Source organism: Hydra vulgaris, chromosome 10, assembly GCF_038396675.1.
Source record: "Hydra vulgaris chromosome 10, alternate assembly HydraT2T_AEP".
NCBI lineage: Eukaryota > Metazoa > Cnidaria > Hydrozoa > Anthoathecata > Hydridae > Hydra > Hydra vulgaris.
In genome coordinates, this window is record NC_088929.1 from 49,932,501 (window position 1) to 49,948,790 (window position 16,290).

Consider the following 16,290-nt stretch of genomic DNA (forward strand, 5'->3'; position numbering starts at 1 on the left):
TTATTTAACGATGCGCTTTTATCGCCGGTATCGGTTATGATATTTCTATTGACTGTTTCAAGCGATGTAATGTTGTTACTGACGCTCTGCTTGCTTCTTACATATGCATGTAAGCGTTTAGGGTTGCTTTCGGAATCCCTGACGAGTAGCTCTTCGTACTTCTGCCTACCAGCTTTGACCATTTTTTTAACTTTTTTGCAGGCAGTGCGATGCGATATTTTAAGAAATTTGTGCGTATCTCGACCTGCATTAATGTATTTGGCCCAAGAGGTGCGTTTAGATTTGACTGCCTCAATAAGTTCTGGTGTTACCCATTGCTCCTGTTTTTCTGTAAAGGGAGTGGTAGTTGACGGAATGTGTAGGTTAGTGGCTTCATTATACACGTTTGCTAGAAGCTGGTACTCATCGTTTGCATTTAGTCCAGTGAATACTGTTTCCCATTCAACAGCTGCAATATGTGCTGATTTTGCTGTGTAGTTTGCTCGACTTCAAATGAGTCGAGGTTTTAGCGGCAAATTAGGCGAGTTGTTGAGGCATGCAACAGCAAATTGATCTTCGATGAAGCAGTGTGCTAGGCCCATTGGAGTGTCACCAAGAAAATCGCCTTGTTTAATGAAGATTACACGGTCTGACTCATTTGTAATAATAAGATCGAGTGTGCTAGTAGGCTCGACGTGTCGACTACAACGGTAGGTTGGGAATGTGATAAGCTGAGTTAAGTGACATTCATCAAGGCACTTCTGGAACCTGATGTCGCCTTGACGCTCACCTCTCACGTGAGCAAAAGTTGCAATTCCGCCGTTAACTTCGATAGACTCATAAGACGTGTGGCTAAAATTAAAGTCGTCATACAGTAGCATTGCAGAGCAGTTTATATTAGGCAGTATCTGTTGAGCGGTAGTGATTGATGTGATCATTTTCGTCGTGTGGACGATATAAGCAGCCAAGGAAAAATGATTCTTGACCAAGTTTTATTTTTTGCCAGATTTGCTCAATTGATGTTGAGTTGAGCTTAGTAGAACTAACTTCGCTGACTATGATATCGTCGCTTGTGTAAATTGCAACTCCACCGCCCCTCTTGTCTCTGTCTTTGCGATGTGGTTGGTAGCCGGGTACGGTAACATCTGATAAATCTGTGAACCAAGTTTCCGCAAAAAACTGACGTGTGGCCGGCTGAATATATGTAGAGCTGATAGTCTAGCAAAGAGCTCTTGGCGTTTTTCATTGTTGAGTGAACATGGGTTGTTTGCCCAGTAACTTAGATGGCTAGGTGAGACTGTAGAAGCGTCGGGTTGTATCGGTTTTATTTTTGCTTTAGTTATTGATCTAGGACGTCTAGTTGGCAGTGGAGATTTCTGAGTTAGGAGCGGCTGTGTGGTTAGCGTAGTCTGACAGAGCTCTGGCTAGGGATGAAAATACGTATCACTTTTTGGACGTTGATTCGATGACATCGATGCAACAGATGCGACCTGTTCTTCGATGTATAACATTCCGAAACGGATTATCGAGAATGTTAGCAGCTGCAAGTTTGTTGTTAAGCTTTTTGAGTTGGATGCGTGTGGTGTTAAACTCGGTTTGTTGCTCTGGCGTTCTGTCTTCGCGTACGTAGACACCCTTGTATATCTCTTGTTTTTGGTGTGCGCATTTTTTGAGTATTTCCGCTCGAGATGAAAGATTTGATAACAAAACCTGGATAATGTTCGAGTTTGACAATTTTGTTTTGCTTTTGCTCGATTTGAGGTGGTTAACACGTGCGATAGCAGTAGCATCCTCCAATCCTGTTGCTACAAAAAATTCCTGAACAATGTTTTTATCGTCTTCAGTACTAGACTTATTAATACCGACTATATATATATATATATATATATATATATATATATATATATATATATATATATTATATATATATATATATATATATATATATATATATATATATATATATATATATATATATATATATATAAACATATATATTTCACGATTCATTTTATAGATGAAGCTAGTTAAACCATAAAAGTATAAAATTTTAAATTATATATTAACTTTATACTTATAAACCAATGACGTACAGGTTAGGGCCCTGTAAATCGGCTTTTTTAGTTCACGAATCGAAGCAAATATTCACTCGAAATCTGAAGCTTTTTTTTATATTATATTTTTCAGAAAAAAATATTTAAATAAACTTATTTTTAAACTGATTCTTGCCTTGGTTAACGTTTGATTGAAAGGTATTTACGGATAAACAAAGTTAATTAACTACCTATATAACAAAATAATATCAAAAAATATAGAACTTAAAGTATTAAATAATCCTGCCAACTTGAAAAATAAGTTAAAACACCTCATACTTAATATCAACAATTATATTGACATGTATTAAACTTACCAACAAAATTTATACTAAAATATTTATAGGTATCACTGACTGTATACTGTTTAACCACTTCTGACTATATATGAATATAAAATAGACTTTATTTAACCACTTAAAGAGGTACTCGATGATAAGTCTTCTCAGACTTCTACGAATTTTCCTTTACAACAATATGTTTTTATGATAAGAAACACTATTAGTTTACGTTATACTTAGTTATATTTGTTAAACCACTTTTTATTATGATACGTGGTAATATTATGTTATATATAACTTTATTTTTTACGTTGCATTATATTATGTTATGTAATTGTAACGTATTGAAGTTGTATTAAAAAAAAAAAAAATTTGATAGCGCCAAAGCGTCAAATATCTAAAAAAAACGCAACAAAATCAAAACAAGTAAGAGCTCAAAAAACTTGAATCATTTTGTTAAATTCAAATTGAATCTCGAATTGATAAATCAAAAACCGATTCCATTATAAATTTCAAAGCTTCTCTTCAGGCTAGTTTAAATACGAAATTATACGTCTTTGTTTAACTAAAATGAGTTTCGCGATTATACAAAACGCAGACCAGAAGTGCTTTAGAAGTTCTTGGATATATAACTGATAACATATTAATTTAAATAAAAACAAGATTAATTATAAACAGAAAAATTTATTCCATATATAAATATAAATAAAAAATTATATATTATTCCATAAAAAAACACAAGAAGAAAACGTTCCTCTAAAGTTGCATGACCTTATCTTTTTTTTTTTGTTTTGTTTGTTTTTTTACATTATAAATAGGCATTTCCTTACAATATATAAAATACAAATACATAATTATAAATATAGATATATATATATATATATATATATATATATATATATATATATATATATATATATATATATATATATATATATATATATATATATACACACACAGATATACATATACACACATATATATATACAATATATAAAATACAAATACATAATTATAAATATATATATATATATATATATATATATATATATATATATATATATATATATATATATATATATATATATATATATATATATATATATATATATACACGCATACACACACACTCACACACATATATATATATATATATATATATATATATATATATATATATATATATATATATATATATATATATATATATATATATATATTAATAATAATAATTGTCATTAAATAATAAAAGAACGCGGGAACTCGTAGAAGACCATACGGTCTTGTCGTCGAGTACCGCTAAGAAATGACCGTGTTAAAATTGATAATAAATTTAAAAGATAAAAAATAAGTTAACGAAGTAAGAAACTTTAATAGATTAAATAGGGGGTAAAAAGGAAGATCACTAAAAATATATATATCAAAAGTATATTGTTACATCTTCGATTGTAAAAATGAGTTCTTTAAGCTTTCGTTTAAAAGAAAAGTAGTTACTTTGATGAATAAAATCCTCAATAAAATTTTTTTAAACTATTTTATTCCATAAGAAAGGTCCACGATAATCAATACAAAATTTAAAAAGATTTGTTTGAAAAAAGCAGCCGTGGCGCAGTGGTTAGAGTTCTGGCTCAGAACCCAGAGGTCCCAGGTTCGACGCCAGCTTTAGCTTAACAAGCGACATTGGTACGGAAGGAGGCGTGAACTTCCTGTTAAATGCTCTCCCGTGGTGCTCTGTGATAAGACCGTAAGGACTTCTGGGAGCACCTAAAATAACTACAAAAAAAAAAAAAAAAAAAAATGGGCTGCTTAATAAAATTATCATTCCGTAAAATGTATTTATTTTTATCTTTCGATAAATACAAATTATGGAAAGAAATAGGGTATGAATTGGTCTTACATTTAAACATAAAACAACGAATATTAAAAATGTTAAGTTGTTAAAAATGTTATCATATATATATTAAAAACTTTCATTTCAAATAATAGAGGCTTGGCATGAGTATAACGGTCTTTGAAATATGAGATGTGCTACATGCTTCTGCTAACAATAAAGAGGTTTAAGTTTAATTTTCTTTGCACTACCCCAAGCAATATTTGCATAGTTTATGTGACAATGAATAAATGAGTGATATAATTGTACTAAAGTACGTTTATTTAAAACATTTGCAAAATATATCTATACTTTTTGAAATTTTACTTGTTAAGTTTTTAATGTCTCTTTTCCATTTAAGATTTTCATCTACAAACACCTAGAAAGTTGGTTACTGTTACTTGTTTAATTTGTATATTGTCAATAACAAGATGCGGCATGTTAATTGGCAGTTTATGTTTTTTGATAAGAGGATGGAAAAGAACCCATTTAGTTTTATAAATGTTAAGAGATAATTTGTTAGTCTTAAACCAGTCAGATATTTTGATTAACTCAATGTTCACGCATTTAAATAAAGTAGGAATGGTTTTTATGTAACATAAATAAATTGGTGTCATTAGCAAACATAATTGTTATTAAATCCGAAGCTTTGTACAGATCGTTAATATAAATAAGGAAAATATAACATGTAGAGTTCCTCAAAGATCCTAATATGGATCCTTGAGGAACTCCACATGTAATATTTAACAAGTTTGGTGATAATGTTTCATTGACGTAAACAAATTGTTTACGATTGGTTAAATAACTTTTTAACCATTTTAAAACATTGCCTGTTTACCATAACATTTTAATTTTTTAGCAAGAATTTTATGATTAATGGTATCAAACGCTTTCGTTAAATAAATATTCCCAATAATAATTTAGAATTATTAAATGAGTCTGATATACTTCTTGTAAGCTGAATAATAGCATGCTCTGTTGAATCATTCTTTTTAAATCCATATCGCATGTTATATAATGATTTGTTTGATAAAAGGTGATTGTATATTCTGTTGTACAAAATTCTTTCTAAAATTTTAGAAAAAACAGAGAGGATAGAAATTGGACGATAGTGTTTTACATTCGTTTATTCTCCTTCTTTAAATATAGGAATAATTTTTGCTATTTTTAAATCATCAGGAAAAACTCCCTGATTAATAGAGCATTTAAAAACTTGGAAGAGTATGTCTTTTAAAATGTCAAAACAATTTATAATAACATTCCCATTGACATCATCTGGACCAACTGCTTTATTTGACTTTAACAATTTATAGGCACTTTCAAACTCTTCAAAAGACAAATCAAAAAAATTTAGATACGAGTTTAGATGGTCATATGTTGCCTTTATTAATTTTTTAGGGTTTGGAATTTTTTTGGCTGGGTTTTGTCCTACAGATACAAAATATTTATTAAATTCGGAAGCAATTTTTTTTTGATCAAGAAAAAAATTATCATCTACTTTAATAACTGAGGGCAAAGATTGCGATATTTTTTTAGTGTTACCCGTAATTTCGTTTATTAGTTGCCAAGTGCGTTTTAAGTTTAGTTTGTATTTTTCAAGTAAATTAGTGTAGTATATTGATTTTGAATTTTTTCTTAGGCGTTCAAATAGTCTTACGTAATTTTTATAAATGGTCTTACTCTCAGTTGTTTTTGATTTTAAATATTTAATATAAAGTTTTCGTTTAATTTTTAGAATACCCTTAGTAATCCATGGTGATTTAATTTTTTATGTTTGTAATTTATTTCTACTTTGGGAAAACTGATGTCATAAACTTCATAAAAAATTTAAAAAAAAGATTTGTATATTAAATTAATGTCTTCAGAAAATTTAATAATGTCCCAATTAACTAAAGAAAGTTGATATTTAAAAGATTCTAAGTTTTTATGATGAAAAAGTCGTTTTTAAATGATTTTTTTTCATTATCTAAAATTTTCGCATTAATGTCTATTGAAAAGAAAATAGGGAAATGATCAGATATGTCACTTCTAATAATGCCTTCTTTAGGCGAATTATTAAAAAAATCTTTTGTTATAATGTTATCAATTAAGGAAGATGTTGTTTGAGTAATTCTTGTTGGTTTGTTTATTAGAGGAACTGCTCCATTTTCAAATAGACCATTAAAATGTCTTGACCCATTAATGTCTTTTTTGACGTGATACGCAAAGCAATTTAAATTCAGATCACCTAATATGTAAAGTAATTTCTTTTCGTGGTTGCTTTTATTTATAATATCGTCATGTAAAAATGTTCTAAATGTTTTAATTTCGCTAGTAGGTGGGCGATAACAACAGCTAATTACAATGTTTTGTTTTTTTATTGATCAATATTTCAATCGTTAAAACCTCTATATTGACGTCAGAAATACTCATGTCATGCCTAACAAAATACTGAAGGATTTCTTTTACATAAATAATTAAACCACCGCCGCGTTTATTTGTTTTCCGCCCGAATGAAATTAAATTATAGCCCGGTATTTTAAAATTATTATCTAAATTTGAGTCATCAGAACTACACCAGGTTTCTTAAATCATTAAATTAAAAAAAAAGTTTATCTTAAATGATAACTTAATTAAAAAACAAGCCACTATTAGATTCTTAGGAGTTTTTATTGATGAGAATTTATCCTGGCTTCCTCAAATAAGATATATTCAATCTAAAATCACTAATATAATTGGTATGATGTCTCGAGTTCGCTCATATATCAATAAACAAAGTCTCAAACTAATATATATTAGACTAATTCAATGCTTCATCAGCTATGCAAACATAACATGGGCGAGTACGCAACCATATAAACTTATAGTTTATAGTAAAAAATTTATATTCTACAAAAACATGCTAGCAGAATCATATAGGGGAGACCGGGGCTAGTTGGCCGCAGGGGTAAGTTGACGAACTGCGTTTATCTTTAGAGCCTTTCATCAGAAAGTGACAAAAATTACTCAGAAACTTCCTCATTGACCATTTCATCATTCACTGTAGTATTGTCAGGATTCGCGCATGCGCATGGGAGATATTAAGATTTATGCGTTTTTTGGACAAAAACGTAACTTTTAGAACATCGCTTCCTTTTTACTCTACAAAGAAAATATTTAGTCGTATGAAAAAAAAATTATTGTAAAAGTTCCAGTCACAATTGGTTTACTATATCCAGTCAGACTTTTTTTTCAAAGCTGCCGTTTTTCAGGATCTATAGACTGTTTATTAAAAAAAAAGCATTCGGGGTAAGTTGACAAATTTTTTACGGGATAAGTTGGCTCATAGCATTTACTATGGAAAAAAATATTTATTTTTATAAAATTATTTTTTTTAATTTTTTTTATTTTTAACAATATTGAAAATATTTATTCTTACAAAAAAATTAAAAAAAAATTTTGTTTAGTTTTTTTTTCCACAGATAAAAGGTGGGTTACTGTTTGGCTTTTATACGGACTAATATTTGGTACCAGCTAAAAGTAATATTAAATTTTGGGATAAAATTGTTGCAAAAATTAATTTTAAAAAAATTTCTATTAATTTTGCACTTAATAGTGCATCAATAATCATTTTTATAGTTTGCGCCAACTTACCCCGTGGTGGGGTAAGTTGGCGCAAATTTTTTTTTTTTTTTGAGGGTTCGGAAAGGCCCCAAGAATTTTTTTTTGTAAATGAATGCAAATTTTATAAGATACCCTAATCCATACTCTTTAAGACTACACTTTAATATTTTTAAAAAAATGTACTGTTAGGGCTACAGAGCTCATAGAGTAAAAACCGAGCCAACTAGCCCCGGTCTCCCCTACTCTAAAAATAAGCGTGAACACGCCAATCCTATAATGAAAGAAATGAAAATGATGGATATTTATGAAATAAATATCTATCAGCATTTAATTTTTATGTATCGATTCAATAATAATCTCTCTCCTGCAAACTTTAATTACAAGTTTGAAATAAACATAAATGAAAACTATTATCTAAGACCAAATATTAGTAACTCACATAAACTGCCTCAAAACTTTAATAAATATGCTGAATATAGCATTGCATATCGAGGACCAAATATATGGAATAGTTATCGAAAAGGATTCAATTGTATGGCAAAGTTATTAAGTTCATTTAAGTTTCTAATATAAAAGAAAATTTGTGTAAAATCATTTGTGCTTAAAGGAATCACCAAGTAATTTTAATTGTTTTAGTATTTATTTTATTTGATCTTTTTTTGATTTACTGATTATCGCAGCAGTTTTATGCCCATTCGGGTTTTTAATTTTAGTTTTATCCTTTTTCTATTAAAAATGTATAAAGAGGCTCTATGAAAAGATTGCAATGATGTATTGTCATTTTCATCTTCTTTGAGCCCCTGCCTGTTTAACTCTTTATTTTATAAAGATCATTGTAAAAGAGAACAGTTTTTATTTTGCATTGTATATATCAGGCAACCAAAAAAGTTCGTGCGGTTTATCCTAATTGCCTATTTATAAGAAATGTATTAAGAAAACATGTTGTGGTGAGGGGATGATTTTGCATATAAATTAAAGCTTGTTTTAAAGAGAATCAATCAGTGTGTTTCATAAGTTTTATTAGTGCGTTTTAAATTTGGGTTTTAATTTTGAGTATGGCTGTGTCAGATGTGATAATTCGCGCCTTTTTACTTTATGAGTTCAAACTTGGAATCAAAGCTGCATTAGCTTGCCGTAAGATATGCGCTGCTTTTGGGGAAGGTACCATAGCAGAACGGACGGGTCAAAAGTAGTTTAAAAATATTCTTCTGGAAATGAAAACCTTGAAGATGAACCAAGATCTGGAAGACCATTTATTGTAAACAACGAAGATATCAAGCTGGCAATCGAGCAGGACTCCAGTCAAACAGGACCTTGCCTTATAATATAATGTGAGTGATGAAACTATTCGTTTACATTTAAACCAACTTGGAAAACGTTGGAAGTTGAGCAAATGGGTACCTTATGTGTTTAGTGAAACAAACAAGCTACAGCGCTTAACCATTTGCTCTTCATTGCTTTCCCGCTACAATTTAGTGCCATTTTTTGACCGGATGTTGACTTGCGACGAAAAATGGATTATGTACTGCAACAAAAACGAACATATCATTGGCTAGCCAGTTACGATCCAGTACCGATGACTCCTAAACCAAGCATTCACCAACAAAAGGTTTTACTGTGTGTATGGTGGACTACATCAGGTATCGCTCACTATGAGTTGCTACCAAGTGGACAAATCATTACTGCTGAGATATATTCAGCCAAATTGAACAGAGTTTCGGTTGCTCTTCACCAAAAACAAGCAGCTTTGGCAAACAGAAAAGGTGTTGTATTCCACCAGGACAACGCCAGACCGCACACCGCAAAAACCACGCTGGAAAGTCTAGAACGTTTACAATGGGAGATTCTTCCTTACCCTCTGTATTCACCAGACCTTGCGCCAAGCGACTATCACCTATTTTTGGCACCGGATAATCATATGAGGAATCGACAGTTTCGAAATAGAGAAGATCTCGAAAATGAGTTAATTCAATTTTTTAGCTACCAAACTCAAGACTTTTATAAAAATGGAATATACCAGCTTGTTTCACGATGGGAGAAATTTATTCTTGCTGAAGGAGGCTATTTTTTAGAATAAACTTTATTAAAACTGTTTTTATGTGTATTTATTTATGGATATGCAAAACCGCACGAACTTTTTTGGTTGCCTAATACAAAAACGGTGCTTGTTAACAAGATTTTACTGTTTTCGTGTTTCTACGGACATTTTTTTTTTTTTACTTGTATATGTATGTTAATTATTTATTGTTAAACAGCAAAATAAATGAAAAAACAAATGAATATATATATATATATATATATATATATATATATATATATATATATATATATATATATATATATATATTTCATAAAATGCACTCGTGCTCAAATATATCTGGTCTGCGTTTTGTTATAAAAACAAAATCCAATTTTTATTTTTACGAACGAGATCCTAACTAACTTAACGTGCCACCATATCATAAATGCAGTGTTTATTTATTTTCCACGAGTAAAAAAAGTTTCATGCTTTTATCCACTTTCGTACAAATGTTATGCTAACCTGCTGCACTTTTTTTCAATTATTTTATTTGATGAAAAGTGACAAAAAATTCTTAAAATTTAGCCAAGTTCTCCATTTGCCGCATTTAATTTGAAATCAAAGAATTTTTTTAATAATTCATTTAATGTCATAAGGTAAAACATTGTATTGGTGTATTCTTTTTACAGAACAAAATTATATCTTATATTTCAAAAGTTAAAAATGCTTAGTAACAGCGCTGAAGTGATTATTAAAAAAAAAAACAAGAAGCCGTAAAGCTCACTTTGAAACAGCCGCGGTGTTTATATATGCATTTTATTTTTATTACTGACAACTTCTTGTCAATTATATTTTTATTATTGACAGGTTTTTGAACTTATTATATTATTGATAGGTTTTTGAAAAATAATATTAGGCCCCTCCTGAAGCCCTGATAAAAAAAATTTCGGCTGCGATATTGTATATTTATTAGGGAGCGTGATTTTTTAACAATTTTTTCAAATTAAATCCAAAAAACCCCACTCTTTCTAAACCAATACCCCATTATTTAAAAAAATTAGAAACCTATAACATTGAAATAAAACACCGATTTTTTTTCAATGACTTTTTTAAGTTCTAAGTACCAATTTAGAATTGGTTGGCGTGTACAATTTTTAAAAAAGTACATACATTGCTCATTTTACCCTGGTAAAATGAGGAAAATGTCCTAATTTTAAGTAACTTTATAAATATATTAATTTAAAAAATTTCTTTTTTTCATTTTTTGCCGTTTCATATGTTTACAATAAACACATAATACATATATAAATATTGGCCGGAGCATGACGAAGACATTGACTGTCTGATCACCGAGCCCCTGTTACAAAAAGTCCGTGTTTAGGAACAAAAATAAAATATACACAAAACGTTAAAAATAAATAACTTTTGTCAAGTAATAAAATAACTTTTATATTGATTTAAAAATAAAAAAAGAGTTTTGTTTACTTTTACAAATATATTTGATAAATGTTTAATATATATTTAGCAGTGGTGGATTACCCATTAGGCACGTGCCTAGGGGCCCCGTTATAGAAGGGGCTCCAAAATATTAAAAGTATATTTTGTATATGTTAAATTTTTATTTAAAAAATATCTGATTTTGTAGTTATTCACTCAAGAATTGAGTATTTATTTAAAATTTTATTTTGAAACAAACGAGTGTAAAGTTTAATTTCAAAAACAAATACTACTAAAAATTTTAATTGTTAGAACACATTAATATAAAACTTGCATATTCTAATCATCATGCGAAACGGGTGGAATTTCTCACTTTTTGAGCAGCGGCAATAATGCATTGTTTCTAAGAAAAAAGAAAATCAAACTTTTCAAACAGCTAATATTAGTAGAGAAAAATCGTCGTAACTAACGAAAGCGTGCGTAACTATGCGCACTATTAAACGTTAACCGTAGTATTAATAGTAAGATAAGTCAAGTCGTTTCGTTTGTTTACTTTGTTTACTTGAACCAATAAGTTGAAATTTAAATTTTATTAATGAAAAGAAAAACAGGTAAGAAAAACTAGCGTTTAATTTAAATGAAAAACTAAATTTAATTATTTACTTAATTGGATTTTAGCACCATGAAAAATGCGGCATTGCGATTGTTATCACATGAAAATAGTCATTTACATTCTCGTTCCTTTCAGAGTTGGTGTACTCGATCAAAAAAGAAAGGTTTAAATTTTTGTAAACTATATGAATCTCTATGTTATTATTGGAAAAAAGTTTTACAAAGAATTATAGATGTTACTTTATTTTTGTGCGAACGAGGTCTAGTTCTGAGAGGGCAAAATGAAATTATTGGTTCTGTTATTAGTGGCAATTATTTAGGTACGTTGGAGTTGCTAGCAAAGTATGATGCTTTCCTTGCAATTCATATAGAAAAACTTAGAAATTGTGGTCGCGGAAATGTATCGTACTTGTCATCAACAATTTGTGATGAATATATTCAATTGATCGGCAAATATGTTACCGAAATGATTTTAAAAGAGGTCAAAAAATCGAAATATTTTGGTATAATAGTAGATTCTTTTCCCGACGTACAACATGTAGATCAACTTACCTTATAATACGCCATGTTAATCCAGCCACCTTTTTTAAAATTATACCAATTAAAAGTCACAAAGGTCGCAGCTAGCTGAAACTGTGTTATATTATTTATCTTAATGTAAACTTGACATAAATGACTGTCGTTCTCAAAGTTAAGATAACGCTGCTAACATGTCCGGAAAGTATGACGGACTTCAAATAAAAAATAAACAAATTAACAGTCTTGCCGAATATGTTCCGCGCAGTGCTTATTCCTTAAATCTTGTAGGACACACAGCAAGCATATGTTCCGAAGCCGTGTCGTTTTTTGGAATAGTAATAAAGTTGTACAGCTTTTTTGCTAATTCTACGTATCGGTGGAATCTAATGAACAAAGAAATAACTAATTCCAAAAATGATCATGAACTTGTTTGCTCCCGTCCGTTAGTTCTTTAATCGCTTTTTGAAACACGCTGGTCAGCTAGACATGATGTTATAAAAGTCTTAAACAACACTATATACAAATTCTGAAAAGCTTACAGAACATTGCAGAAGACAATGAACAAAACACTGATACTATTAACGAGTCAAAAAAGAATTACGTGCAAATTACTGGAACTTGAAACATGCATTCTGTGCTTATTTTGGAATGATATATTGAAACAAATAATAGGATGAATGTAATATTTCAAAAAGAAATACTCACAGTGAATGTAGGAGTTGATCATATGAAAATTTGACAGAATACTTGAAAACAATTCGAGAAAATTTTACGTATTATGAAGATGAAGCTCGCCAAATGTTAGCAAAAATTAAAGAACAATTAAATCTTGATCAATTTTAAATTAATTACAAAATAGAACAACAGCAACTTAGTAAGCGAAAGCTTAATAAGTCGCCGTTGTTTTCTTTTGAAAGAAATACAGAATGTTCACTAACTTCAAAGCAAAAATTTAACACCCAGGTGTATTTAGTAATTGTTGACAGTTTAATTGTTGAAATGGAAAAACGTTCATCATGTTATCAAAATGTTCAACTAAATTTTTCAGTTTTGTTTGATTTCAACAATAAAAATTTACTAGATAAAAGAAATCGAGCAAGAGATCATCAACAAAAATATTCGAATGATCTAGAAATTGAGTTCGAAAATGAACTGATTCACTTCCATGACCACGTAAACAATTAGATTGGTCAGAACAAACCAAATTCAGAAGTAAACATTATTGAAGTTTTTAAAGATATTCTATCTAAAAAATATTATCCAAACGTGGCAATTGCTTTTAGGATATATTTAACAATAGTGTGTGGTGTCTGCGAAGGTGAAAGTCATTTTCGAAGTTGGCGCTCATTAAAAATTAAAAAGTTCTGTTATGTGCCAAGATCGATTAAATGCATTAAGTATTATATGCATTAAACATGGTTTTATAAAAGAATTAAATTATGCAGAATTGATTTTTAAATTTGCCGCTGCAAACTTAAATACTGCATACTTATATTAGGGACTTCATTCACGTGGCTTTTTCATACTACGCTGCATACTTATATTAGGGACTTCAGTCACGTGGCTTTTTCCGTGTCGCAAGTTCATCATATAAATAAACGCGATTTTTTCGGCAACTTTTTAGGCTAACTATCTAATTTCAAACCAAATTGCCCGTTGTATGCCCTTGGCAAATGCTAAATAAAAATGTTGTTCTGTGAAGGTTATTCTTTGAAGTTCCTAAAAAAAGATGCCAGAAAATTTTCAAGTCGTTTTCTTCATAGTTATGTTAATTTACACATTTTGACAAGTAAATATGCTAACTTACATTGCTTTTTTGGCATTCTAGCACCTCAAAAAAGAATATTAAGCTTATTAAATAATAGTATTTGATATTAGTTTTTATATTCATTTGCTTTTTATATCTGGACTTATCAATTTAAAAAATACACTTTTCCATCAGTTTTTCGATCTTTTCCTAGACGCCATTATGGTATTCCGTTTAACCTACGTAGTTATCTACATGGATATTTAGAAAGCGCTTATTAATGTGACTGATATATAATTAGTTTTTTATGTCTAGCTGTTTGAAATGCAAAATAGAGATCTGTATTTCTGGTATCAAAATTTAGAAGACAAAAGCTTAGCCAATGTGTGCACAGTTTTTAAACAACACTTTTTTTCCAATTTCCAAATTGCTATAAATGACCTTACTTTGTTTTCGAAAATAAAAAGAGTGATTCAAAAAGTTAGGTTGCTCACTAAAAAAAAGAAAGAAGAATTTTTGCTTTTAAATTTTATATCACCATTATGTGAAACAAATGTTCAACCATTCTTACAATCAACGTCCTCCGAAAAAGAAAAAAATCTTGTGAAAGACCTACATCTCAAAATCAAAAATAAAACTCTAAAACGCAAAGTTGAAGAAATCGACAGTTTTAAAAAAGTTTCTGAAAACTACTGTAACCAGTTAAATGGTATTGAAAGTGAAAAAAAAAAACTTAAAACTGTAAAAACCAGAAATGGAGAGAAATTAGAATTTGTGAGACAAGCCATGCAGTGTAAAGCACTATATACAGCAACAAACAAAAGCCTGTTGAGTCTAGAAAAAAAGTTTACCACATTGAAACTAAAGAATAAAACAAACAAAATTCGAAATTTAAACAAGAAGATTGTTTATCGAGATATAAAGTTGAAAAAACAAGAAAAAGAAATTGATGCATTAAAAGCACAATTTGAAAAACAATCTCAAACTTTAAATATGGAATTCAATAACCTTAATCAAATGCTAGAAAATAGTAATGCAAAAGTTGAAATGTTGTGTCAACAAAAAAGAAATCTCAAAAAGAAATTAAGTCGTGTGAAAAATAATTTAAGTAAAACAAAGGAAACAATTTCCTTCTTGTCAATTGAAAATCTCACTTTTTTAAAGTCAGAAGTTAAAGAACTTAGTGAAAAAGTTGAATTAAACAAAGAAAACATTTATTTAAATGGTCTTTTAGAATTGTTGGAAGATGAGAAAATTGTAACATTTGAAAGAGGACGTTATTCAAATGATATTCGAGAAGTTATCATGGAGCTGTTATCATTAAATGTCAGTATGAACAAGGTCAATGATGTTATTAAAATTGTTTTAAAGAAACTTGCAAAAAAAAGGAATTACAAAACTTCCCTCAGTAGGTACAAGATCTAGATTTATGTCAGAAGCTTTAATTCTTGCACAGCTTCAAGTATCAGAAGAGATGTTACATAATATTGAAAAAGACACAGGAAACTGTTTACATGGAGATGGAACAACCAAATATTACAGACATTATCAAAACTTTCAGTTGACTACCAAAAGCGGTAGAATGCTATCATTTGGACTATCAGAAATGGCCTCTGGAGATGCTGCATCAATTTTGAGTTCTTTAACAGAGATGTTATATGATATTTGTGATATTCTTGACACAAAGGACAGGGAAAAAAACTTTGCAAAGTTAATTTGTTCATTCAAAACAACTATGTCAGATTTAGGTTCTGTCAATGCACTATTTAACAGTAAGTTCAAAGAAATGAGGGAGCTATTGTTACCAAAAGTTATAGAACATTGGGATAGTTTAACAATTGAACAGAAAAATGAATTTAAGGATATGTCAAACTTTTTTTGCAAGTTACATCTTTTAGCAAACTTTGCAACTGAGACAGATAAAGTACTAGATTCATTTGAAAAAATTGCTCTGAGTGATGCTTATGAAAACACTTTTGCATTTAAAAGTTTTGAATCTGGGGTTGCAAGACTGATACGCACTGATGTAAAGCATTCCACAAACGAGGTAGTGATGAAGCTGGTGTGGCAGGATATTTCAATTCTTTTCTTAATGGAAAAGGTGAAGATAGGTGTATGTTTGCTTCTTTTTTAGGCAATAGATTTAACAT

At 29.6% G+C, this 16,290-nt stretch overlaps 2 protein-coding genes across 2 annotated transcripts; both read left to right on the forward strand.

The window, feature by feature from the left end:
• The first annotated feature begins 9,318 nt into the window (after positions 1-9,318).
• On the forward strand, positions 9,319-9,882 carry LOC136086428 (histone-lysine N-methyltransferase SETMAR-like). The gene has a single exon (XM_065808725.1). The coding sequence runs from the start codon at positions 9,319-9,321 to the stop codon at positions 9,880-9,882; it is 564 nt and encodes a 187-aa protein (XP_065664797.1).
• Positions 9,883-11,944: 2,062 nt separating this feature from the next.
• LOC136086429 (reticulocyte-binding protein homolog 2b-like) lies at positions 11,945-15,565 on the forward strand. The gene is made up of 3 exons (XM_065808726.1): positions 11,945-12,377; positions 13,253-13,566; positions 14,456-15,565. Exons 1-3 carry the CDS (start codon positions 11,945-11,947, stop codon positions 15,563-15,565), a joined length of 1,857 nt encoding a protein of 618 aa, XP_065664798.1.
• Positions 15,566-16,290: the final 725 nt, after the last annotated feature.